Genomic DNA, 27,136 nt, shown 5'->3' with positions numbered 1-27,136 from the left:
AATTTAAAGAAAAATAGAGACTGGGACTCTGCTTTGACCCCCAGTTTTACTAAATTGCATTTAGCATTGCATTTTAGACACTGAAACACAGCCACACATCCAGGTGGGTGTATGACTTTGTATTTCGAGGCCAACAGCCCTTGACTTTACTTACTGGCCTTTTTTTGAGGACCCATGCAATAAAATTATCTCAAGCTCTTTCTAAGCAAAGCAGTATTTTCTCATATACCTTAGCATCTTATAACCAAACCAACTCACTCTCTCACTCATCGGTTCCTATTCAGAACAAAACTTCTTTAAAATTTGTGTGCAGCCTGCCTCCACTTTATTACCTCTCATCCACAATTTGTACTTGTTTCAAACATGCAAAATGTATAGAGAACAATATATGAAATCCTCATGTATTTTGCACCTATGTTTTGATAACATTTTCTTTTACTCCAGTTTGGTTTTGGTCCTCATTACTCACCTGAAAAGGCTTTGGCCAATGTCACCAATAACCTTCCCATTGAAAAATTAATTTTTCTATCATCATCTTTAGAGTGACCATGTAATTAACCAACAAACAAGAACATTTTTGGTAATAATGGTGCTAGACTACCCACATAAGCCAGAACTATTCCAAGCAAACCCAGAGATCTGATCACCCTATGTTTCTTCCACATGGTTGACTACTCCCTACGGTCTTCAGGGTCTCTTTTCCCTGCATCAGTAACACCACATTGGCTTTCCTCTTGGTTAAATAGTATTTGTCAACCTCTAAGTAATACATCTCCTCAAAATTAAGTTCCAGGCTCCTTTTTCTTTTCTGTATACTTTGCCTCAGCAGTCTCCTTCATCCCCCTTGGGAGGGCACTTAATTCCTCCAGCTACAAACTAGGGAACCCGCCTTGGTTTCTCTTTCTTTCACCCCCCATATTTAATGTATAAGCAATCCCTACCTTCAAAATCTACCTCAAATCCATCCAGAACCTTCCATCTCCACAAAAACCAATGTCTGTTATCAGAGCTCAACTGCCTGCTAACCACTGTTACCCACATTCCCATCTCTGCAATCCACTTGTCACAGAAGAGCAGAAGCATCTTTGGAAAACGTAATCACATCAAAAGACTTCCCTGCTTAAAATCTTTTGTTGTTTTCCCAATGCGCTCAAGAAATAGTTTAAAATTCTTAACAGAGTTTACAAAAATACTGTGACAGCAAGAAATAGTGTGTGTGCATGTGTGTATATGTGTTATGTGTATGGGGTTGGATTTCAGGGAAGACTTCTCTGAAAAAGCCCCATTGAAATAGAAAAGACAGGAAAGCTTGCCACATAAATAGTAGGTGGAGGAACATTTCATAGACAGGAATCCACGTGAACAAAGTCTTGGGGAAGGAGAGGCAATGTCCACCATGACTACAGTGCAGTGGCCTGAGATGAACTGCAGAGGTAGTCTGGGTCTTGTAAACGAAAAGAAAAGATGAAGCCTTTAATTAGCATGAAGGTTGGAACAGAAAGAAAACATACACCAAAGACATTTTGGTGGAAGAGTCAAACAGACCTGGTAAGCCATATACAGGAGTTAAAAAAAATCAATCAGGGAGCAGACAGACAAAACACTGGATAATTAAGACACAGATGGTGCCAAAGACAGAGAAAGGAAAAATGAGGTAGGGCCTATGGAGACAAAATAACTCTGGATCATTTAGTACCAAACTTCTAGACTACAATGAGGACATCTGAGAACAAGGACAGTCAGTGACCAGCCAACAGTCACTTAGATAGGCACTAGGATCCATTAGAGGTAAGATGGAAGATGTCATTTAGCTGCAAATGTTTAGAGGGTATTAATTCAAACACGAGATGAGACCTTCAACTGAAATTTTGTTCTACAGAGAAAGGCAGGAAATATTTGCTGACCACCTAATGCTCTACAGCATATGTTTGTAGGAAAAGCCAGAGAGGAAGGCTGGCTATCAGCGATCGCTGGGAAGTAGTGGGTGGCAAACTCTATCAAAGAGTAGATGATTAAAACTTGGTCACATTTTATTTTTTCAATTAACCTAATTCAGCCTCTACAGCATTAATGAAAGTATGAAAATGAAGAGGTTAATGTTCATATACTTGCTCTTAATCAAACAGCAAATGGCTTCTGCAATTCTTCTCATGTAATCCTGAGCACCAAACAGAAATGATTATTTTATCTACATATCCTAAAAGGCAAATGAAATTTCCTTCCTTTTTAAGAATGGCCTTAATTGTACAAAGTAAAATATACTATCTTTCCAACAAAAGGAACCCTGATCCCATAACGAAACGATTTTAAAACCAAAAGGCAACCTTAGAAGATTATCTGAGTCACTTAGCAGCAGGGTACATCATTAATAAAGGATAATAGCTATGCTACTCAAGACAAATGCTTCTCAGCATTTTTTTCAGTCAATTATAAAACATTGGGGCTTTTCCTCAATATCACTGGATTTTTCAAAACTACTGAAGAGTCCTGTACTTTTTTCACAGAAAAGGAAATTGAGAGACAAAAATCAAGCAACCAGCTTGAATCTGGCCCATCTCAGGACACCTGAGCGGCTCAGTGGTTGAGCATCTGCCTTTGGACTCAAGTAGTGATCCCGGAATCTGCGATCAAGTCCTGCATCAGGCTCCCCACAGGGAGACTGCTTCTCCCCCTATGTCTCTGCCTCTCTCCCTGTGTCTCTCATGAATAAATAAAATCTTTTAAATAAAAATAAAAAAAATAATCTGCCATCTCTTGCCCTCTTTCCTTCAATAAGTTATTTTCTTTTTCTGTAAATCATGCTATTTTTTTAAATGGAGAACATAAAAGGATTGGCACCTACTACCCAAAGAATATCTGAAATAATAAGTTCTCTGAGCCTTGGGATATGAAAAATAAGTGCTATGTCAATTCAAACCAATGTCATTATATGAGAATTAACTAACGTTTTTTAAAAAAGAACTTGTTCAATGAGAATAAATGGCAATGCCAAAACAAATTTAGAAGGAAAAGTTACAATGATGATAGCTGCTGCCTATTGAGTGTCTATCAATATCACTGTTAGGTGCCTTGATTTACCTTTAAAAGTAGGTGGCTTTATCCAGATTTTTCAGCTAACGCTGTGGTTGAAAAGGTAAGTAAGCAACTCAAAACAAACAGTAACAGGAATAAATTTTGAGCTTCCAAGCCCATGCTTTCTGCCTTTCCTTTCTAAAATGTATTTCTTATCATTTTGAAATCCATATGTATCCCTTAGTTGCTAGGTTGCTACATTGTTGGACCGAATGACTTTTTTTTTTTTCTGAATGACTTTTTAAGGTCTCATTCAACTGTTAAGATTCTCTTATTATGAATTGAGAGAAGTAGTTAGACTAAAACAGAGTAAGAAAATACAGATTGATTCAAAACACAATATTTCAGGAAGAAAAATTCATGACTTTATATCTCCTCCCAAATATATTCTGATGAATAAAACTACTAGAAGCCTTTAATCGAAAAACTAGCCTAGCAGTCAATTGTCAATTACTCCTCTTAAATGAAAGAGGAAATAAAGCTTGTATTTTGATAGTCTTTGTGAGAATAATGATAAAAATCTTTTTTTTTCCCAGTGGCAAAAAAAAAAAACAAAGAAAAAGGAAGATCAGCAGTTAGAACAAAACTAGGCTAATGCAGGAAAACCATCTTCTTCGGCACATGACAACAAAGATAAAATGAACAGATGATGGGAAAATTTAGGTTCTTAAGCCTATCGTGCAGCAGCATGCTCATAGTCCTGGACTCTAACTCCAGCCTTACTATGTGAAATAATGTATGTTCCTTCTCAAAATCAGTTGAACTACAGTTTTCCATTATATGCATGTGATAAATGACAGCGTGCTGATAAACAGAATTTCTTATGCCTATGTAAGCTGAGAACCCAAGATGTTCTCAGTCAAGAAGAGAATCCTCTGACAGTGTTTTTATCTAATACCTAAGAGAAAACAAATATAGTAACTCAAACTTTTTTAATAAAAATCGACCTGTACCTGTATACTAATCTCTCCTTCTTCACATTCTTTCTTATATTTCCGTGGGAGTGTCTCTACTTCACGGATGGCATCTAGAGTGACTTGCTGAGGAAGCACCTCAAACAAAGATGTTAAATACATAATTATGGATTTCTTGTCAGGAAGTTGAACGGCAACATCTAAAAGTGGAAGGAAAGAAGAAACAGCTTAAATTAGATGTCCAAAATAGGTGAATTGCTCAATATTAGCTATAAAAGAACTACTCTCAATACCCATAAATAATACCAGCATATAATCTTTCCAATACCCGAGCTCAGTAAATTTCTATTTCAAATAATAATAAAAGGGACAAAGGCAAAGATTATTTATTTCGTTCAGTAGCCCATTTCTTAAAAATCTTCCCTAAAAGCTTCCCCAAAATGTTCAGATTAGCTACCATTTAAGATGACACAGACATCATTTATAATATGAAAATAAGTCTAGGGCAGCCTGGGTGGCTCAGCGGTTTAGCGCCACCGTCAGTCCAGGGCGTGATCCGGGAGACCCGGGATGGAGTCCCAGGATGGCCTCTCTCCCTCTGCCTGTGTCTCTGCCTCTCTCTGTGTGTGTGTCTCTCATAAATAAATGAAAATAAGTCTAGAATTCAACTCTGTAACATCTGTAACTAAAGTTTTCACATCGTATGCAAGAAGATCAGATAAAAATGCATTTTAATTAAATAACCCAAGATTGAACTGTTTCTCTAATAATTATGTTTTCCTAAACCTTTAAATCTTATGCTTATATCAAGTAACTATTTTCCAATGATGTAATTCAATTTCCTCCCAAACTATCCTACAAATTAAGTACAATAGTACTAGTAGCTGGTCTGCAATAAAATGTCTTGCACCATAATCCAAAAGAAAAAAACACTCCACAATCCTCATTATTTTTTCTAAAAAGGAAAAAAAAAACCTATTTTCCAAGTATTCAAAATTGCACAGCAAAATCAAGGTTGAAATTAAACACTGGGGCAGCCCGGGTGGCTCAGTGGTTTAGCGCCTGCCTTCAGCCCAGGGCGTGATCCTGGAGACCAGGGATCAAGTCCCACGTTGGGCTCCCTGCATGGAGCCTGCTTCTCACTCTGCCTGTGTCTCTGCCTCTCTCTCTCTCTCTCTGTCTCTCATGAGTAAATAAATAAAATCTTAAAAAAAGAAAAAAGAAAAATAAATTAAACACTGAACAGTACCTTCAGGATCTAACAGCTTTTCAATTCCCAAATAAGTTTGAGCTTTGCTGAAGGCATGTTCAAGTCTCTCAATTGGGGACATTTTGACAACTCTATCCCAGCTGAAGAGATCAGGTCTGAAATTATAACACAAATAAAACTGAATGAAAATGAAATATGTGAACAAAAGTAGTCATTGTTATAATTTAATACATTTCAGTTTTAGGTTATTTTACTTTTACTTGTAAGTTTAAACGAAGAAATTTTTATCTTTTATATCTTAAAAACTTGTTAAATATATTTTTAAAGTAATTTACAATATGAAAACAATAGGTAAAACATTCTAAGTTTCTTGTGTTGGTTCAGTACACCTATTAAAATTTATGAAGTAAAAAAAATAAAATAAAATTTATGAAGTAACCACAGAAAGATTAAATATGGTCTAAATTATTCCCAAATAGAAAAAAAAAAAAAAAGAACCTATCCATATAAGACAACAAAGAAAAAGGATACAGAAAAGTTGAAAGAAATGAGAAGCTTAAAACAAGAGGTACAAAATGAACCTAAATACATCAATTATTACAATCAATGCTAATGGACTAAATTATCCAACTGAAAGACCAAGATTAGCAGAAAAGAAAATCCAGCTCTGATCTGCTTACATGAGATTCCTACAACAAAGCCCTGAGAGAACTTCTCACCAATCATCCCCCTCCATACTACTATTATATAATATTTCCTTTCTATCTTGATGTTCTTTTAATCCAGCAAACTGGATATTATTGTTGCTCTGACTTACCCAAAAGTTGATCATTTTCTTTGAACTCTATCTGTTCTTCCATCTTAGACCACTTAATTTCTGGGCTTTGCCTGCCCTACTCCCACACTCAGTTCCTCCTCTACTTCATCTCCATATTCCTCTTACTCATTCCACTGCACCCACTGACTTCCAACATGCCAGGTACCTCCTGCACTCTTACCTAATATATTTTTCTTCAGCATGTTTACCATTTCTATATGCTATATCACCTACATTATCTTTTTTTTAATTGTCTTCCTCCTTCTATTTGAATGGAGATTCCAGGAGGACTGGGATTTTTGCTTGTTTTGTTCTCTGCTGTGTGCTCTGTATCCAGCATATAGAAAGCACTCCACACATACTTGCTAACCCAATTAAGTAATAGGGAAAAGTTTTGGCTAAAATTCAAGTTCTTCAATAACATCTCTAAACCAGCTAGGAAGAGAGGCCAATCCTCTTAAACTGATAAGGGAAAAGTAGAAGATACTTGGGAGTGGGAATTTTTAGCTAGATAAAACGTGTATGAAAAAAGCTACAGCAAATAGCAGTCTTGGGGTAAACAATGAAACCGCTCCATTATGTAAAACAAAACATTCAGCTCACTATCAGTAATTCAAATCAATATTGTATTGAAGGACTAAGCATAAATGAGTGGGGAAGAGAAGAAAAAAGGACAGAAGAAACTATTATGATTCATAGATAGTCTACAAAAAAACCCTTACAGAAACATTTTTGGAAAATTTGGAAAAATTTAAAAAGTTTCTAGATCTAAGACATAGAAAAGTCAATTGCATTTTTTATATATCAGCAAAAAAGCCTCTAGGAAATAGAACTTGAAAAAATAAATAATTTACATATAATAAATTTGCCTTTCACATTTAAATCTTGATGCATCTAGAATTTACTTCTGGGTATATGAGGTAAGGATCCAATTTACTTATTCACATATGAGTAACCAGTTGTCCCATACAATCTATTCATCTGCTCATCTGCAACATCAGCTCAGGGGTATATCAGGATGGAGTTATTTCTGAGTTCTTTACTCTGTTAGGCTGATCTATATGCAACTGCCATTCTTATTGTCAAAACGGTAAAATGTTGGCAATTTCACATGACTCAGACCATTATTATATTGTATTTATTTTTAGTACTACATATATAGTCTTAATAAATATAGCTTCATAAATAATTTTACATCTGTTCAGAAGGTACTTCAATCTGGTTCTTCTTCAGGAATGTCCTGGCTCTTCTTGGGCCTCTAGTCTTTTGAATAATTACGTGTTTCACAAAAAAAAAAAAAAAAAAAAATCAATTGTCTTTATTTAACTGAGATTGCACTGAATCTCTAGTTTCCCTTTCAGTATGAGAATGAAAACTTAACACAATTCATTGTATATATTACTGGTTCATGCTGAATGAGTGGGACTGAACATGTGAATTATTTTACATTTTTTAAACTTATAAATATGTAGGAGAAACTGTGGACACTGCACTGTGGCATTTAAGTCCTACGGAAATAATGACTCAGTGGATATTTTCTTCCATAATGTTTCTTTTCTTAATGTTTAAGGGTGTGCAGAGAGAAGAGTGGTGGTAGTGGGGAGGGGGCTTTAGTCAGGGTAGTAAGGGAGAGACAGAGAGGAGATACAAATTTGTAAGGCCCACATCTAAGTAGGATCATATCTCACTTATGTCGGTGCAGCACAGCATTAAAGGCCAGTCCATCTGTCCAGCTGGTGGTGAAGTTGAGGACGTTGACCTGGCTGTACGGCCTAGTAGACTGGCGCACCCAGCTCAGTAGGATCTTCTCACTGTTTGTCTGCTGCAGGTCTGACATGACATCTTTCATGACATCTTTTACCTGTTCAAAGAAACCATGCTGTCTAGAACTTAAAACAGTTGCTGCTATCATGTCCTTAAATAAGGAATATTCCATTAATTAACCATTATAGATACACAAACCAAGGAGGGAAGCCTCAAAAGAAACCAACCTTGCTAACACACTGATCTCAGATTTCTAGCCTCAAAAACTGTGAGAAAATTAATTTCTGTTGTTGAAGACACACGGGTTGTGGTACCTTGTGATGGCAACCCTAAGAAACTAACACACAAATGATACATTTTCAATTTCTATTAAGAAGTAATTGAAAATTTCCCCACCTGCCAGTGCAAAATGATGCTCCAAAGTAATCCCAAAGTCAGTTTGTGATTTCCATCTACAATGTCAGTTCCTCCTATATTCACTAAATCCACCTATTAAAATAAAAAAATGAAAAAATAAACTCATAAGACAATTTTGCCATAGAAGTCAAGATTTTGTTTTGGCACCTTTGGACAGCAATATAAGTGAATAAAAGAAATTTCACTTTAGAGAATCAGGTAAACCTAAATCTCAGAAATGTATTATTTATACAATAGATCAATAAAGTAATCAGAAAAAGGATGACTATTCCTCCACTTACAGAAAAGGCTCAATACTTATAAGAAAAATGTTTCCAAAACTCAGTTGATGACAATGCACAGAGCAGGTGGCTGGTTTGACAATAAATAATACTGATCGTACCAAAGAACCCCAAAGTCACAATGCACACTTACATTATTCTGATGCAAAACCTGCAGCACTCTGTTGACATTATTTAAAGCATGTACCCTTGTGGAACCACGTTCCTTTGGCTAGAAAACAAAACATGAAATCAAATGAGACAGAACTCTCCACGTTGCCAACAAATACAGACACTGAGATGTACACAGAACAGCTCGGCGTGCAGAGCCCCTCTCTGCCAAGAGCTCTGGCTGGTTTCTTGGGCCACCAGGGAAGCTAATGTTGACAGAATGCAAATTATCCCACTAACATCCTGAGATAGCAGGGAGGATTCAGAGGCACTATCCCAGATTCCAGGTAGCATTACAAAAAAGCCCACTGGGAAGGCAGGAAGAGCCATCTGGGGCAAGGTGATCTGGGAGGTTCCTTTCTGCCTCACTGGCCAGGGAATCTTATCTGAGAGAGGGATCAGCCTCTCCAACAGGTACCTCCCCACCATCTGGAAGGCCAAATGCAGAGCATAACACCTCACGCTTCGGCAAGAAAGGAATTCATCTTCAGGAGTGGATTTCTTTATACCTTTTATAGTAGTTCTACCTCTAGTATTAAAGTTTGTGGGCAGCCCCAGTGGCACAGCGGTTTAGCACCACCTGCAGCCCAGGGTGTGATCCTGGAGACCCTGGAGTCCCACGTCAGGCTCTCTGTATGATGCCTGCTTCTCTCTCTGCCTCTCTCTCTCTCTGTCTCTATGAATAAATAAATAAAATCGTTTAAAAAAAAAGTTTGTACCCATAAAATGCATCCTCTACATTAGCGGAGTTATTTCTGTGTGAGAACAAAGCACCTTGCATGTAAAGTAATAGAGTTGGGCTTGATGAAAAAAAAAAAAGAGAGAGAATACTGAAAAACCCAATAAAAATAAATGTCATAGCTTTTTTAAAAATTTTTATTTATTTATGATAGTCACACAGAGAGAGAAAGAGAGGCAGAGACACAGGCAGAGGGAGAAGCAGGCTCCATGCACCGGGAGCCCGATGTGGGATTCAATCCCAGGTCTCCAGGATCGTGCCCTGGGCCAAAGGCAGGCGCCAAACCGCTGCACCACCGAGGGATCCCAATGTCATAGCTTTTAACAACTCTCCAAGAGTTTATTAAATAACATTTTAGGGGTGCCTGGGTGGCTCAGTCAGTTAAGCAGCGGTCTTTAGCTCAGGTCATGATCTCAGGGCCCTAGGATGGAGCCCCATGTCTGGCTCCCTGCTCCAAGAGGAGCCTGCTTCTCCCTCTCCCTCTGCCTCTCCCCCAACTTGTGTGAATGTGTGCATGCTCTCTGTCAAATAAATAAAAATTTTTAAAAATAAATAAATAACATTTGAATATGCTTTCTACAACTAACATCTAAGAAAACAAAAAATTATTTTCTAATATGATATCAACTAATACCATACCATATATGATATCATATATCAACATACCTACTCATATCAAAACCATATGCCCATTTTCCATATCTATTCTTCTCTGTAATTCTCTCCTGTGCTTTCTGAGAGCAATAAGTATAATAAATAGTTTTACCTTTGATAAAAAATAGAGGCCTCTATAAAAGCTTCAATATTACACTATCAAAGATTCATTGAAACACCTTTTTTAAAAATGTTCCTATTTGGGCCTTTACATTGTAAGTACCCCCCAGAGAGTCTTCAAGTATCAGTAATGATGAGAAGACACTCCATTAGCCTGGTTCTCAAAGAAGACTCCTCTCACCAGTGATGTTCCTGTGAGGCCTTCCAGAAGATCCAGGAGCTTCCTTCCATCTTTGAGGTCTGTGAACATATCATTGATGGGTGGTTTTCCACTCTATAAAACAAAAAGTAAATTATCAGTTTCTTCAGCAGCAGAAATTCCATACATATGTGACAAATAAATGAGTGGTTTTGGGGTTTTTTTCCAATTAAAAGTCTGGATGGGCAGCAATTATTCAGCTTTGCCTTGTATGGAAAGAAATGTAATACAGAGAACTCTGAAATCCAACATGAATGCTTTAAGCTGAATGCTATAAATTGCATTATTCTTTATATAAATTGCATTATTCCTTATATAAATTGCATTATTTCTTACAAAAGGAGTAAATAAACCTATAGTTAATGTCCATATGCCTTGACTATGGTGTATATTCTTGAGAAAGAATGATAAAAAGATGCACTGAAAATGTAAATGAGCATATAGCACCCGGGTGCAGAGGCCAATGAAAAGTGTGCAGATTCTCTCATTCCATTACTACACTTTGCATTCACAGTATGATGGCATCTTGTGGCATTTCCATTACGGGAACAGGTTATTTTGTCCACAATTTCAGCTCTCTGGTGCTACACCTATTCTTCTAGCTATAAATTCTAAACAATTATGACATATTAGGCTCTGCGTCTAAAGTGAGGTACCAGTCCAGTATTTTGAATGGCAAAGCTTATAGAATTCCTAAACTCTCATCCCCCGATTGATAAATAGCATCAATTTACACTGACCAACATATCCTAGTGTCTGATGCCAGAAAATCATAGCCACTGACAGGCAGGCAGATCCTATGTAATATGATGGCTGTATGCAAAAGGATGATTACTACACAGGAAATCAGGAAGCCTCAGTTTTAATTCCAGTTTGATCATTAACTGGAATGAAACTGGTAAACCTAAATCAACTGCTTAACCTTCCTCTAAATCACAGGCTAAAAATCCAATAAATAAAATTATGTGAAAATGTCTAGACAACTATAAAGCACAATGTAATAAATGTGACATCACTATCAAATTATGCCTCTTTAATATGAAATCTCCAGAGAGATTAATAGTTCTAGTTCTGTCAATTATAAAGATATTTTATAACTGACAACTATTTCATCATCTTCACTTTTCACTTTAAAAAAACATAGGGGCACCTGGGTGGCTCAACTGTTTAAGCTTCTGATTCTTGGTTCAAATCATGATCTCAGGGCCATGGAATCCTGAGATGGAGCTGGTGTCAGGCTCCAAGTTCAGGGAAATCTGCTTGAGAGAAAATTTTCTCCCTCTCCCTCTGGCCCTTCCGCACAAGCTCATGCTTGAAATGGAGGATGGTGAAGGGAGCCATTCTGAGGTTTCCTTAAAACTCAGTCTTTTCCATTCTTTCTCTTCTCCTGATTTTTTACATTTTTAATTCAGTATAAAGTATTGTCAACTAATGATGACTAGCATGGCTTTTCGATAGTTCACACGCTCTACACGAGGAGAAGTAGGGTAAAGTTTTCACCACAGAATCAGTCAAAAAATAAACTATGACTTATTTGTGTCTGAAACAAAGCTGCTTTTCTAGTCCCACCTGCCATTCTGGTGAGCAGTGACGGTGTCAGGGACACATGGATTATGTCCATCAATCATAATAAAAACTGATTTGCATGATGGGGGAGGTATGGCCTAAGGGTCTGAAGGTGATATTTCAGGAGGCAGAGCAAGGAAGAGCTCTTTGTACATTGAGACTTCCTACCTGCCATCAGTAAAAGCAAAGGGAAGAAGCGGCCTTCATCATCTACTATCTCTACTCCTCTCTAAACCCGAATATACTTTAGAGAACTAACCACCAAATAATCAGATTCCCTTTCAGGGACAGATGAATAACTCTGCTCTGAGAGTGAAAAGACAAGAATATAGATAAAGCTCATGCGAGAAGCAAAGAGGGATATATCTAGGCATAAAAAGGATCTTAAAAATTACTGATAACAAGTGTTGCTAAATAATGTCTTCTCAAATCCACTATCCATTTTCAAATAAATTAAAAAAACATAAACCAACATAATATAAATATAAATATTAGTCCATACAACAAATAATTATGGGGCAACTAGGTGGCTCAGTGGTTGAGCATCTGCCTTCGGCTCAGGGCATGATCCCAGGGTCCTGGGATTGAGTCCCACATTAAGCTCCCCGCCTGCTTCTCCCTCCGCCTATGTCTCTGCCTCTCTCTATGTCTCTCATGAATGAATAAATATAATCTTTAAAAAAAACAAGTAATTATGAATGGCCATGACCCATGTAACTTTGGGCAAGTCACTTGGCCCTTCCACATCTATTTGCCCATCTGTTAAGAACTAAAATGACAGATGTTCAATAAATGTTTGATATTATCATTCATTTTAGGAGCATAACTTCAGTGTTTCTACTGCCATAAATGTGCCATAAAATTTCAACAATATCTGAAAGGATGAAAAAAGCAAATAAGCACTTCATCCCAGGCAAGAATGTAAAAGCAATTCTGAGCTGGAGTACACATTAGTGTCAATTCAAAGAGGAAGATCTTTTAAGTCCCAAATTCACTAATATGCTGACCTGGAGAGATATATCCCATTCCAAAATCATGAACATGATAATACTGGAGCACACCACACTGTGCCATAGGTCTGTACCATGAGACAAGCCATAATTCAACAGCAAACTCACTAGATTCTTCCCTAAGTTCCACTGTTTGTTGGACGGCAAAGTAGGAGGCCTTAAGAAGTAGCATCAATTTCTCTAGATGAGATACTCATTTCCTCTCTCGCTTGTCTAGTTCTTGGTTTACTGGGCAACAAACCTTAAGAAAGGCTCCCTGCGGAGCATTCTGTTGAAACAAACATGACCCAGGCAGGGTCCTGTCCTTCTAGAAGTCAATCATTCACACAGTATAACCAGTGCCCTTACTTTCTTTAAAAACATTAAACAAACAAAACCCTACAGTAACAGCAACACAATTTCTTTATTCTGTTTCCAAATTTCAGATGAATGTTAATGGCAATCAGGAAAAAAAACATGTTTTGTGCTGTGTCCCTTTCTCCAACACTCTCTAACCCCATGCCAGTGATGGTGTTATCAGTATATATTCCTACTGAGAATCCTCAAAAGGACTACACCTGCAGGATAGCCAAGGAGAGGAAAACACAACCTGTGAATCTCCTCACTGGACAAAGTAAAAAAAAGGTACCTGGGCTCATATGAACCCAAAACCGTGGTTCAAAGCTTACACAGAAAACACATACCCAAACTCACCACACACATGGCCAGTCACTGCAAAATATTATGTATTCCTGACAAATACAACTTAGGAATGTCCCATATACAGATGGAAAGAACCAGACTCTGCCAAAGAGCAAGTTCCACTTACCACCCAAGGCAGTAACACCTGCACATACAATTATTCAGTGCTCTGTGCCCTATAAGGTGAGGTTGGAAAATTTCTGTTGTAAAGATCCAGAGAATGCCTAGTTTAGGCATTGCTGGCCAGGTGGTCTCTATCAAAACTACTCAATCCTATTGTCATATGAAAGCAGCCTAGACAATATAGAAACAAATGAGCCAATCATAATGATGACTATATTCCAATAAAACCTTATTTGACAACTCTGAAATTTAAATCTCATATAATATCCATGTGTCATGAAATAATTCTATTCTTTATTATTTGCAACCACCTAAAAATGTCAAAACCATTCCTAGCTTGTGGACCATACAAAAACAGGCAGTGGAAACATGAAATGTTCTTAGGCAGAGTAATAGCAACCACTTAGATATGTTCTAAGAGATTTAGAGAGATTTAGATGTATTAGTTACATGTATTCATTATTTCTTGATAATAACATTTAAAAGTAGGGAAACAAGAGAGAGGTAACGTGACAAGTGAGAGGGGAAGAACCAGGATCTAATGCTACAGAATCTGGTTCCAAATGCATATTCTCAAAGTTTGTACTAAGCTGTCAATAAAATTACAAGGGGATGAGAGTGTGACATACAAGGAAGAAAATACTTAATTGATAGGGATAGAATACAGGAAGTTATATTTAATGACTTCCCAAAGAAAGCAACAAAATATATATCAGATTTAAATGAACTCAAAATGAAGACAGTTTTTTTCCCAAGCACACAGCTTTAACATGGGGCCCACCCTGGAAACTGTTTGGAAATGTCAGAGGTCATCATTGAATAAAATTAAAAACTGATTCATCCTGACAGTCAATCTCTTATTTAGATTTTTAATTTTTTTTGCAAAGACATATTTGCAGAGACTTCTCTGACAGAGAAAATACAGTTTAATAATTCAATCAGACAAATATCTGGTAAATACCCCCTTTGTGCTTGGCCCTGCAGAAATGCCAAGTTCAGGCCACCCTCCTTATTCACAAGAGAGGGTTCTCATAGTTTTCCAATAAACACAAAATAGTACAAATGAACAATCTTGGACTTGGAATATAGATAAGTTGTGGGTCACACTTAACCTTAAAAAATTGAAAAAGCAACATGATATGAGTCCAGATGACAGATGCTACAAGTAACTAGCACTGGCAACTTCCTCCTCCAACCCTCTTGCCCTGTACTTCTGTGTACTCTCCTGACACTAGCTTTAACCCCACCATTGTGACAAGAGGGACCAGCATTAATACCAGCAGCTGGGACACAGAAGCTTCTGGATTTAAGAGTGTCAGAGGATAGAAGCAAACTGTCATCACAATGCATGAGGAGCAGCCAGGGGCTGCTGGAGGGCAGCGGCAGAGAATACTGATGGCAACATGTGACAGGACAACTGCATGAAGCAAACCCGATGGGCTCTATCACACCCAGAGAAATCAGCCCAAAGGTGGCAGTGACAGCCAGTGCTCACTTCCAGCCACCGGCAGCCATGCAGGAATCCCAGCTCATTGTTGGCAAGACTTCTGGTTTTTCAAAAGAATCTGGAAATCTCGGGATCCCTGGGTGGCGCAGCTGTTTGGCACCTGCCTTTGGCCCAGGGCGCGATCCTGGAGACCCGGGATCGAATCCCACATCGGGCTCCCGGTGCATGGAGCCTGCTTCTCCCTCTGCCTGTGTCTCTGCCTCTCTCTCTCTCTCTCTCTCTCTCTCTCTCTGACTATAATAAATAAATAAATAAATAAATAAATAAATAAATAAATAAATAAATTTTAAAAAAGAATCTGGAAATCTCTATTTATCTGTGTAATCTCCTGATATTTGTAGTTTCCGAAAACATGGTGCCTATCAACAAATTGTATCCACAGGCATACCAGATCATAGGGCGACCGATTAGCAATCTCCATGCAGGACATAACCACACAGAGGCGAGATGTAAGTTTAGTCAACAGTGAGTCCTCTGAGGAATTGACAAACTCTGTGGAAAGGACAGACACACACATGCACACACACACAGACACCACACCATCCAAAGACTTAATACATGTATTAATACATGCTATAACATCAATAACATGACTTAATACAAAACACCAGCAGTCATTAATGGCTCAAACCAAAACACTAAGTAGTTGCTTCATATCCTTTTTTTTCCCCCACTCACTCCCCACCTCATGTTTCTACCTCCAAACACACATTTCAAACGTAACCACTTCCCCTTGTCATCATGGCTCCTGCAGGACTAGCCTAAATGATCCCTTTGCTTCTGCAGAAGAGCTAGAATAACTCTAATTATAGGCAAAGGACTCCCATGAAAGGTAAAGACTATCCAAACTCCAAGTAAAAGATCCTCTGGGTTCAGGTCCCCACCCTGTCTCTAATCTGACACTGTCTTTTTTTCCTCCTTCTTCGATACTCCCAAATCACAGTTATGTCCATCACAGAGGCCAAGTTTTTCAGCAATAGCACTAGTGCTAAAAGAAATTTTTAAAAATCTGCAGAAGATTGAATAAGAAAGTAAAATTTAGGAAGTGCAGTTTGGAGTTCTTAAAAGGGCAAAAGTGCTAATTATGTATACCAACAACCAATCAACCAGAGATAGAATTGAAACTTGGATTTTCCATCTGGAAGACTGATCAGTGCCTTCTCCCTGGGGTGCTGGGTTGACACTGACCACCGGAGGCTGACAAATGCAAGGCTTGCTTTCAAGGCCCTCAGAATGTAGACGTAAACAAAACCAGTATCAACACAGCATGCTGAGCACATTAAGAGGGACTCCTGAGCTAGTGTGCTTCTGCCAAATTTGTACCAACAGATACAGTACACAGACAGAATTTGTCCTATGATTTACCTAATCTCATTATAAATAATTAAGTTACAACTGAGCATAATAAGATGAGTGAAAACAAAAGTTTTTAAATGCTTTCACAACTAACATCTCATATGGTATCTTAGAAACAAATAATAAATTTGGGCTCTTTGACACTGTTGAGCTATTCTGTTATTTGTTTATGCTCTATTCTCAAAATAGGATTTGAGGCAGCCAATGTAATTCAGTTACTATTCCCACTGTTTACTGTGTGTGTGTGTGTGTGTGTGTGTGTATATCGTATTCTTGGATATACATGGTATACACATATATAAACATATACTATATAGCATATATACCATATATACCATGACATATTTGCATTCTTCTAAGATTCATCTGAAATTAAGCTAATGTCCCCAGCCTCTGATAACATATTATAAGCTTAGCATCCCTCTCTTTTATTCTTTTTGATTGTTTTTGGCAAAGGTTTGGTTATTTTCAAAATTCAAAAGAAAAAAGCAAATTAACATTTCTTTTAATATTTTTAAAAACAGAATCTTTCATTTATGAATCCCAAATCTTAGCACTGATGCAAATGTAGCATCCTTTTAGCTCTTGTAATTCTTCATTTTTTAAAGAGTCAGTAAATCTATCAGTAAGCACCATTAACAATGCCATTTTGGTTAATTATGTTTATGTATGAATATATTTTTTAAAGTTTTTGTAACAAAAATGTTATGCTTTTTCTCTTGGTGTTGGGATTAAATGTAGTTGAAGAATATTTTCTTTGGATTTCTTCTATTTGATTTTTTGTAATATGTATTATTGCATAAAATAAATAACAGATTACAACAAACAATAGTATCTCTAGCCAAGATTAAATAAGCAAACTGATAAAATTAGGCTCATCACAATTATAAAGTTATAGCTTCACCAATGAAATGAAGACCTCTGATGGTCAGTAACCATTTTATGATTCCTCCCCATAGGGAAAGCACGAAAGCAGCATTGCTTTCGACCGGAAGAGTGAGAGCAAAATGAGTGCAATGAAATGCCTAAGGAGGTCTTTAAATACCTTCCAAAGGAAAGCCAGCAAGATTGCTACAGTCAAAGAACCAGTGAGCATGTGGCTCTCGGCCATTCTTTTTAAGAATTCAAGGTGGTCAGCACAAGTTCTTAAGAAGTGAAAATGGGCGGGGGGTGGGGGTGAATGGGTGACGGGCACTGAGGGGGACACTTGACGGGATGAGCACTGGGTGTTATTCTGTATGTTGGTAAATTGAACACCAATAAAAAAACTAATTTATTAGAAAAAAAGAAGTGAAAATGATGCCATTTAGAAGCTTGCCTGGAGCTAGGAGGGAGGGAGGAAAGAAAAGGAAGGAGAGTAACTGGAGAAACATGGCTCAGGTCATCACGCTAGCAACACATTACAGAGCAATGATTTATGCAGTATTCACATAGGAATCAAATCAATGATTCCTTAAAAAAAAAAAAAAATACTGTAAAACGCAAGTGGAACCGAATAGTATCTTTCTGAGAATCAAAAGTCGTACAGCATGTAAAAAGTTTTACCTTGATTTTGGGTAAGCGAAGTAACTGCGATAGGGCTGATAAATCCAGATGATAAATAACCACATATGAAGCTCACACAGCTGGCAGCCAGAGGCAGGGCCAATTGCATTATCCAGGAACAAACAACCAGGTGAGGTCTACAGGCTGAATAAACCCATCCCACTTGCTTACCAGGCAAGGTCTGTAACAACACAGCTCATTCCATATATGTACAACTGGCAAAGCAGTAGAAATGTTTGGAGAGTGCTGTTCCTCAAAAGATAGGCTACCATGGGGCCAGCGCAAGGCATTCATTATGATACTGATAATGATAATATTAAGGTAAATAAAATGACACTGTATTTAATAAAGGAGAGGCAGCTGCCCTGCCCTTTCTTTCCCCCTACGGTCTCTCCTTAAAAACACAACAGGACCAACTTTTTGGTCAGGAGTTAAATAAACTCCCAACTCCAGCTTTCTAATTCAAGATAACAAAGACTTCAGAGTAACTCTGGAGTCTCCCAAGAGAAAATACACAAGAGACCCAGGCAAGGTACATCCACTTGTTCTCTCCAAGAGATAAGTGTTCATCATTCTTTCTTCGACTTCACTGCATATTTGTGTGAAGTTCTGTCCAGACATTCTAACTGTTTGCATTCACCCAATCTCATAGTAACACTCAATAATAAATTATGTTTGCTCTGTAGTCTATCAAATAGAGGGTTTTTTTATTGGCAGGATTTTTTTTTTATTTCTGCAACAGATGATAAAAACAAAATTAACAGCATCAACTCTCCCACTTCCCCAACCAATCTGGCTCCACTCATGGTTGGCAGGTGACTACCACATGTAGCAATTGGAGCTAAAGGATTCCTAAGGTCAGGTACAGCTGAAAATGGGTCTAGTGTCTCCTGGCTCTGTTTAACTGAAAAAGCTTTCTTTCCCCCAAAACTGTCACCTCTTCAACAATGCTGTCCTTACAGCTCACTGATCCATACTGGCTTAGGCCTACCACCCGTGCAGCAACCAGAGCCCATTTCTGAATGTGGGACGGTAGGGTCGCTCAGGCTGAATGGAAAATCAAGGTACAGGTTGGCTCTGTTCACCCCTTTGAAGGGAGAAGGTGAAAAGGCATTTCCCCTCAGCAGGTCAATCTCAAAACTGAGCCTTAGTTACAAACACTCAGCAAATACTATCAAATTTGCTTAACAATTACAACTACTAATAGGCTCAGTCAAAATCATTTATTAAGTACTCAATACATAAAAAACACAGCATATTAATTTTTTTTTACTGTAACCACAGTAACCAGGTGAAAATGATTTTGCAAGTATAATATTTGGAACCAATACAAACAAAAGAAATCAAATTGAATGAAAACAAACAATAACAACAGAACCAAATTTACAGAATGTAGCCAAAACATAGCTTGGAACTGTTTAGGAATGCAGAGTGCATTTTATTGTTTGCTTTTTAGGGGTAATGGTGAGAAAACATACACTGAAACTTCTTAAGGAATCAGCTGAACAGTTAACAGTGTCTAAAACAATTAATTGAGTTGCTGTCCTCATGTTCATGAAAATAAATCAACAGTGGACCCAATGTGTAACTCTCAAGGCTCAAATCTCTACTGTGGATGCTACGGATTGTCACACAGGAAGTCTGTGCTGTCTCCTTCACAAGACTAAAAGGAGGGATGAACATCTACAGCCTGCTTTTCTTGCCCCATCTTCCACAAAGCTCCCTACACATCTTCTGCTCTCATTTTCGGGACCATCAACTTCCAATGTAAAAAGAGAAGAAAACAATGAGACACTACAAGCACTGTCCAACTGTCTCCAAAAGGAACACCTTTGAATAGCTCTCCACATTGAAATCTATTTTTTTTCTTAAAAAAAAAAAAAGGCTTCATAGATTTCCTTTTATGCTCCATCAATTCAAATTTCAAGTTTGGAATTTAGTAACTTATATGAAAACTTGGCTCATCTTTGTCTTCAAAAAGAAAAAGGCAGAAATCTGCCCAAACTGAAGTTCAGCATTTTTCAGTCTGCACATTCTCTGCCTAACTTTATTTGTTAAACCTCTTTTGAGAATCGCCTCACCAAACTGATAAAAGAGCTTCTGCAATTTGTACATCTCAGCTCTGCCAGATGAGCAGCTCTGAAAGTCAGCCGAAGAAAATGCAGGCTGGGAGTCAGAAGAAAGTTCCCAACAGTGAAGCAATGAGGCCATCGCTGCCTCCCTTGGGAGACCAGCCCACTAAGAAACCAGACACTCTCAAAAATGAGAGGGAACCAAACACTCAAGCTTTACCCACCAGACAATGGAATAAAGTGGGTTTAATGAGCCAATGCTTTTTTTTGCAATTTCTGTTTTAAAATATATGTGTAGCACAGACCAGGGATACCACAGGTGGGGTTTACCTGACAGGGTCCTAACTTAGCATTCCTAAGTAATTATAATCTTCCATAATGTTTCATAATAATGCCTCAATATCTCTTAGCAATATGAGGAGTAATTATGATCAAGTGTGCTTTATAGCTAAAGGAATACAAATCAAGTGACCTGGAAAAATTGGCTAATAAATTGCCTGAGGTCATAAATAAATGAGCAGCACATCCAGGAATAAGTGTTAAATTTCCTAACTCTTAGCACCTTTAGATAATCACTTTCTTCTGAGCTCTTCATAACTTTTTAAAATCCAACAACCATAAGTTATTCTACACTGGGTGACTTCTCAGGATTCCCAAACTCCAAAGCATATTTCTATAATATATTAACAAGAATTTGCAGCAAAAAAGAATATATATTTATAGTGAATGCTGTCTTAGCTATCATTTTTCTTGATATAGTGAAAAATCAAAAGATGGTTTTAGATCCATATTACTAAATATTCTCAAGTGCTTTACCAATCCCTTATCCAGGAGTAAATTGAGCCAATTTTAACTTTTAAATCTCATTTTTCAACACCAAATTTAATAGGAGGATCCTACTTAAAGAATCCTATGCAGCGAATGTGAGAATCATGAATTAAATCCAAAAGGTGATTTAACAATCTTTCCAGTGCAACTCCAAAGAAACAGGTAAATAGGGAAATTGCATAGTTAGATTTGTTTGTTCATTTTTTGTAAGTAATGCAGCAAAATGTATTCATACATCGCTTCGCTCAGTGGCAGTATCGTAGCCAATGAGGTTTATCTGAGGCGCGATTATTGCTAATTGAAAACTTTTCCCAAAACATATTCATATCCATGAAGTAACACCATTTATGCCATTTTGCACTCAATTCTTTACTCCTACCTCTTTCCAATATAACCACTTCCAACTGGTTTATAGATATAAAGTATTAGGAACTTAAATATGTTTCTGTCACTATCATTCACTAATCTATCAAGTCTATAAATGCTCACTGAGGGCCTCCTAAATGCCAGAAGTGGTGCCAATGAACAAAATAAACAATCCTTGCACTCATGGAGCATCCCACTGTTTAGGAGAGGAGAGACAAATATTTTCAGATGCAAATATTTCAAGCACAATTCTGATAAGTGCATGAGCGGATAATGCATTTTGAGTATGGAGTATAGAGCATATGCATATCTTACCCTAGTCTGGAAGCTCAGAAAAGGTATCTTGGGGAAATGACATTTAAGCTCAGGCAAGAAAGAGAAGGAGTTGGCCAAGAAAAGACTGGAAGAAGGAGCAAGGGTAGAAGCCATGAGTAGGCTCATCATGATGGCTAGAGCACCAAGAGGGAATAAGAGTAAAAGCAAAATGCAATCAGGAGTGGATTGGAGGTGGCAACAATTTAGAGCCTTTTAAGCCTGAACAGTGGGCAGTCACTGAAAGATTTAACTGAAGAGAAAGGTTATTGAGACTTACACTTTAAGATCACTCCGGCTACTCTGTAGAAAGTAGAAAAGAATAGGTAAGGGGTATGCCATGGCATAACAGAACCAGCTGGTAGATTATCACAGTGGTCCACGTGTTCAGGGATAACTTTCAGTAAAAAAAAAAAAAAAAAAAAAAAAGGCAGTAAAATCATGACTCTCATACACATGTGACTTTAACTCATTAATTGACAAGAGAACCAGTGAGGTGTTAAACCGGTCCAAAGGAGAATTCAAAACACAACATGTTTATATGCAATAAAGGAAAGCAGAAATAAATTTACAACAGATGCAAAAATAGGTCTAGCCAAGGGACAGCAATCAATTGCATTCCACCTACTTTGCATTTTATGGATAAGAATCATTTGCATTATTATCTGTTTTCTAAAACTCTCAAAGTTGTAGAGCTGCTCAAAGATAAGAGAATGCCAATAACCCAGAGGTCTGAGTTGACAGGATTCTCACTAATCTTTTTGCCTATCTTAAAGTCTTTCACATTTTTTCCTATCTCAGATAATAGCATCTTGGCAAAAGGAGGTATCAGAAAAGAGGGAGGGAAATAAACATTTTGAATATACACAGGTAGTGGAATCAACAAGATTTGCTGTTTGATTGCAATGTACTGGGGAGGGAACCCCCAATAAATGCCCAGGGATGGAATTCAAAATAAATTCCTAATCAATGAAAGATGCCATCCGTACCTATTGGCATTTTTCAGCACAAGGGCCCAAATGCTCTGGGGAGGGACCCATGCTGCAGGGAAGCATCAGACTCAATCAATAATTCTATTTTAAACTCTACCACTATATACCAAAAGACATGGGTAAAAAAAATAAATAAAATCAAATTCATTCTCTTCACCAGGATTTTTTTTTCTCATGCTAGCCTCTGGATTACCTACTGGCACCAAGCCCAAAAACCACCTTTTCCCAGCTGAGTAGAATTAAGCTGTATAGGGAATCTATGGAAATCTCCCAGCATAGAAATATGTATTCTCTTTCCTGGTGACCAGTGTGGAAGCAATCTGATTTATGTATTTAAGACAGCCAGAGGAAAGAAAAGAAAAAAACGTGGATGAAGTTCAATGTCACTGCCGTGAACCCTCCCTCTCTTTATATCCAAATAGTCATAATTTCTTTGATAAGTGTGTTCTAGAACCATCAAATTTTCCTTCTACTTTGATTTCTTACTAGAAGGATCTAAAAGGAAATGTTTCCAGGGTCAGTTCTACTTTTGATACTTTTTCTCCAAACAAAATAAGCTTTTAGCTTCTGTGTCAGTTTATATAACTGGAACTGTTAAAATGTTAAAAATGTCAAAAATGATAATATTACCTGGTCTTTTCACAGTGATTACAAGCTTCCTGGGGCAAATAATTTACATGGGACTTAAAGCCCTCACTTCATTTAACAGAAGAATATGTACATTACAAATGTACAAATTTAAGTATCAAGTTCATTAAGTAAACTATCCTGGTAGTACTGGACTTGGTGTTATCTGAGGTCTTTTTAAAGATGTTAGTAACCAGCAATAAATACTGAGCTATTTCTTTTTTTTTTTTTTTTTAAGATTTCTTTATTTATTGGGATGCCTGGGTGGCTCGGTGGTTGAGCATCCGCCTTTGACTCAGGGCACGATCCTGGCGTCTTGGGATCAAATCTCAAACGGGGCTCCCCGTAGGGAGCCTGCTTCTCCCTCTGCCTACGTCTCTGCCTCTCTCTGTGTGTCTCTCACGAATAAATAAATAAAATCTTTAAAAAAAAAAAAAAAGACAAAGTTGTCATAAAAAAAAAACGTATTTATTTATTTGAGAGAGAGAGAGTGTGAAAGTGAGCAGAGGGGAGGGCAGAAGGAGAGAGAGAGAGAATCCCAAGCAGACTCCCTGCTGAGCACTTAGCCCAACACAGGGCTCAATCTCACAACCCTAAGATCATGACTTGAGCTAAAATCAAGAGTCGGATGCTTATCTGATACCAAGCTATTTCTTGAGAGAATTCAGGTACGTGACCAAATCATCAACAGACACTGGGAACCATCCAATGGAAAAGAAGTAACTGTAGTGAGGATATTTTTAAAGCTCAACAAAGGAAGTACTTCAGCCATGCTGGATATGAGCTAAAGCTTTGGTGCCAGGCTTGCATCCATCAGGACAAGGTTCTGGACCTGGAGATGAAGCAGACCTACTGGCTGATGCTCCAGTTCAACAGTCTGTCACAGACTGTCAAGGTGCTATCTTGTCTGAGCCAAAGTCATGGTAATACTGATAAACATTTTCAATTATTCTTTCTCAGTTGTCTCCACCTTTCCTTGACCTATGGCACTACTTCTCATAAACACGGGTAAAAGTCATTGACTCAGTTTAAAATGTCCCTCAAACATACATCTACCAAGATTATGATGCTTCCAAATGATCTGAGCCACCACTGAGCCACCCAGGCACTCCCCAAATGCTCTTTTTTTTTAAAGCTTTTATTTATTTATTCATAGAGACACACACAGAGAGAGAGAGAGAGAGAGAGAGAGAGAGACAGGCAGAGGGAAAAGCAGGCTCCATTCAGGGAGCCCGAAGTGGAAGTCAATCCCGGGTCTCCAGGATCACGCCCTGGACTGAAGGTGGCACTAAACCACTGAGCCACCCGGGCTGCCCCCAAATGATCTTTAACAGGAGTTCTAAGGCAATTCTTCCCCCCAAAACTAAATTGAGCTGCTAAAACGTAGGTCTGTTTAATTTGCTCTACCTAGAAATAACCATATCCTCCTCAAAAACAATCAGGAGGGATAATCTTAACACATCTCAGCACTCATAAAAACACTGGGATAGGGCAGCCTGGGTGACTCAGTGGTTTGGCGCCGCCTTCAGTCCAGGCCCTGATCCAGGAGATGGGATATTGAGTCCCAAGTCAGGCTCCCTGCATAGAGCCTGCTTCTCCCTCTGCCTGTGTTTCTGCCTCTCTCTGTGTCTCTCTCTCTCTCTCTGTGTATCATGAATAAATAAATAAAATCATGAATAAATAAATAAAATAAATAATAAAATAATAAATAAATAATAATCATGAATAATCATGAATAATCATGAATAAATAAATAAAATCATGAATAAATAAATAAAATAATAAATTAAATTAAATTAAAAAAAAAAAACAACACTGGGATAAAACACCTCATATCCAGACTCTTTCAGTTGCTATAACTATGTTGCCCAGAATATGGTCACATGCAGATGAATACTTCAAAAGTTTTACATAATGTCAAATCCAAAGCACCCAGATGTTACCTGTGCCTCTAAAATAAAACAAATTAAGAGACACCTGGGTGGCTCAGTGATTGAGAGTCTGCCTTTGCCTCAGGGTGTGATCCCAGAGTCCCAGGATCCAGTCCCACATTGGGCTCCCAGCATGGAATCTGCTTCTCCCTCTGCCTATGTCTCTGCCTCTCTGTGTGTGCCTCTCAGAAGAAATAAATAAAATCTTTAAAAAAAATTTTTTTTAAATTTCCCCAGAAATACCTATATCTGCTCTAGAATAAATCCTACACATAAAACCACCAATTATGCAAGCACTTCTATATTTTTTACCCTTCTGTCAAGGTCAGTTTTCACATTCCTAACATTCTTAGAGGCAAGATAAAACATCCCTCCACAAAAACGTGCAAAACCTAAGAAAACACTGCAATCAAAAAATCATATGTAAATATTGGGATATGGAGCAATTTTTAAACTGTGCTGCTACTCAAAGTAATCCTAAAACATTCTCAGGTTGCCTCAAAGAAATACTGATGTTTATTTTCCTGACCTTTGCAACCTTCCCAAAAGGAAACTTTTGAAAAAAATAACTCTTAATTTAAGTAGCGTTCATACTATTTAAAAGACTACGACGATATTTCTCCAAGAAAACTTTATTTCTCCTCTTTCTATCATGGACTCCTAAAAATTTCCCTCCCACTTCAAATGTAAAGAACCAAATTCCAATGTCAATAACCAATGGATAATTATATAAGAACAAGTCTGAAAATAGCCCCGCCAATTACTCTTTTGGTTTTCCCTGCCCCTAAAAAGAATATTGCTCAAAACACTGATTATGTTCCAAGTGGTTTAGAAATGCTGAGAGAGATTAGATCCTTGGAGAAAGAAGTGAGGAAGTGCACAAAAAATAGAACCACAATGAAGATTAACATTATAGCCAAATCCACAGGTAAGAAAATGCCTAAACACTTCTGCATGGGGTAGAAAGGCTGCCTGTATAACTTTGATTTTAACCAGGCAAAGTGAAATCATCATCTATCTAGCTAAGGGAACACCAAATTTGCCCAGTGATATATTCACTTCTTAAATGTACCCAGGATTCACAGAGTCCAAAGCAGCCAACTGTTGTTTATCTGGAGAATGCCAGGTAAAAATTAAAAGCTGTTTATACCATGAACTGTTTGTACCAGGATTTCCACTTAAATATATTTGAGAATTTCTAAAAAGTATAAATGTATCTGCACACTCAGAAGATTTCTGCTAGGTTACCTGCCATGGGAAAATTCACTGCACTTCCAAACAAGCTCTATCAGTCAGAAAGAGAAAACTGGATCATCATAAAGTGTTTGAAAGTCTCCATTACCAGGACTCCTGGGTGGCTCAGCAGTTGGGCGTCTGCCTTTGGCTCAGGGAGTGATCCCGAGTTCCGGGATCGAGTCCCACATCAGGCTCCCTGCATTAAACCTGCTTGTCCCTCTGCCTGTGTCTCTGCCTCTCTCTCTATGTCTCTCATGAATAAATAAATAAAATCTTTAAAAAAAAAAAAGAAAAAGAAAATAAAGTCTCCATTACCTTTGAAAATCGCGCATTGATCCATTTGGTAAAGGTTTTCTTCTGCACGTCATTGTGTTCATCTGTGGGAGGGAAAGGGAGAGAAGGGAAAAAGTATGAAAGTCTGTACCTTTGGGAAGGATTCTAAATACAATCATCCCCATCATGGAGAGTTTAAAATAGTAGTCCTACTAGTAGTTCTTGAGGCTCAGATAGAACATGAAGCTCAGGCACCTTCCCCAGGGAGCCCCGTCCTGGGCCTCAGCCTGCTACCGTCAACCATTACATCTACGTGTGTGGGACAGAATTAGCACCTCACTTTCACACTCTTGCACATACTTCCTGTTGCAGTT

The 27,136-nt window shown here is 37.9% G+C and overlaps 1 protein-coding gene and 1 pseudogene across 8 annotated transcripts in view; one reads left to right on the top strand and one right to left on the bottom strand.

The window, feature by feature from the left end:
• UTRN (utrophin) overlaps positions 1-27,136 on the bottom strand; it is a 496,122-nt gene that overhangs the window by 362,450 nt on the left and 106,536 nt on the right. For all 8 annotated transcript variants that reach the window (XM_041741733.1, XM_041741729.1, XM_041741764.1 and 5 more), the window contains 7 exons: positions 26,805-26,866; positions 10,320-10,412; positions 8,609-8,686; positions 8,174-8,266; positions 7,702-7,874; positions 5,236-5,351; positions 4,026-4,186 (listed from right to left, as the gene is read on the bottom strand). In XM_041741733.1, the coding sequence (XP_041597667.1) occupies positions 4,026-4,186; positions 5,236-5,351; positions 7,702-7,874; positions 8,174-8,266; positions 8,609-8,686; positions 10,320-10,412; positions 26,805-26,866 (776 nt within the window). The remainder of the gene's footprint in view (positions 1-4,025; positions 4,187-5,235; positions 5,352-7,701; positions 7,875-8,173; positions 8,267-8,608; positions 8,687-10,319; positions 10,413-26,804; positions 26,867-27,136) is intronic.
• Positions 21,263-21,391, top strand: LOC121486040 (annotated as a pseudogene).

Source organism: Vulpes lagopus, chromosome 2, assembly GCF_018345385.1.
Source record: "Vulpes lagopus strain Blue_001 chromosome 2, ASM1834538v1, whole genome shotgun sequence".
Lineage (NCBI taxonomy): Eukaryota > Metazoa > Chordata > Mammalia > Carnivora > Canidae > Vulpes > Vulpes lagopus.
This window is presented reverse-complemented; position numbering and strand designations above follow the sequence as displayed.